Source organism: Corvus brachyrhynchos, unplaced genomic scaffold, assembly GCF_000691975.1.
Source record: "Corvus brachyrhynchos isolate BGI_N302 unplaced genomic scaffold, ASM69197v1 scaffold47, whole genome shotgun sequence".
Classification (NCBI taxonomy): Eukaryota; Metazoa; Chordata; class Aves; order Passeriformes; family Corvidae; genus Corvus; species Corvus brachyrhynchos.
Genome location: NW_008239292.1, coordinates 691,424 through 692,120, shown reverse-complemented (window position 1 = coordinate 692,120; position 697 = coordinate 691,424). Strand labels below are relative to the sequence as shown.

The window sequence follows — 697 nt, the reverse complement described above, 5'->3', positions numbered from 1 at the left end:
CGGGCCCTGGGCGGCCCCCGTCCCGGCCTCCTCGGTGTCCCCGCGCTGCGCCTCCAGCAGGGACCGGCCCACGGTGGCCGCGAAGCGCCGGACACAGCCCCAGTGCCGGCCTGAGGGGACAGCGAGGGGACACGGCTGGGACGGGCCCGCGGACACCCCGCCTGCGTGGGACCCCCAAAGAAGGGACAGCCCGGGGAGCTCCCAGGGACCCCTCGTGCCCCCCGTGACGGGGTCAGTCCCAGGGACCCCTCGGGGACCCCCCGTGCCGCCCCCGTTCTCACTCTGGATCTCGATGACCTTCTCCAGTGTGGCCACCGCGTTCACGTTGGGCTTCTGCTGCAGGAGGGCCGGGTCCAGGGGCTCCAGCTGGGGGGGAACACCCTGTCAGACCCCCGAAACTGCCACCAGCACCCCCAAAGCGAGGGCAGGGACGGGACCGGAGCCCCCCACCAACCAGAGGAGGGAAACTGAGGCATGGCACGGGGTGTGCGCCCCAATACAGCCCCGGGGAAAGGCTGGGGGGTCCCCGGGGGTGTCCCCTGTACCTCGAGGCCGAGCAGGGCGGTGACGCAGGCCTCGGAGGCGTCGCAGATGGCCGTCAGGTCGTGCCCCCCCTCCAGCGCCAGCACCACCCGGCCCCCCGCCAGCATCATCAGCTGCTTCGTCAGGTGCCCGAAACCTGGGGGGCCCCGGGGAC

General features: G+C 73.6%; 1 protein-coding gene across 1 annotated transcript in view; it reads right to left on the bottom strand.

Moving 5' to 3' along the window:
* The window catches only part of LOC103619920 (histone deacetylase 5), a 2,056-nt gene extending 1,365 nt beyond the window's left edge, over window positions 1-691 (bottom strand). Inside the window, exons 1-3 of the mRNA XM_017740489.1 lie at window positions 546-691; window positions 282-366; window positions 6-110 (exon numbers count right to left, since the gene is read on the bottom strand). Coding sequence (XP_017595978.1) covers window positions 6-110; window positions 282-366; window positions 546-653 — 298 coding nt within the window. The 5' untranslated portion in view covers window positions 654-691. The remainder of the gene's footprint in view (window positions 1-5; window positions 111-281; window positions 367-545) is intronic.
* Window positions 692-697: the final 6 nt, after the last annotated feature.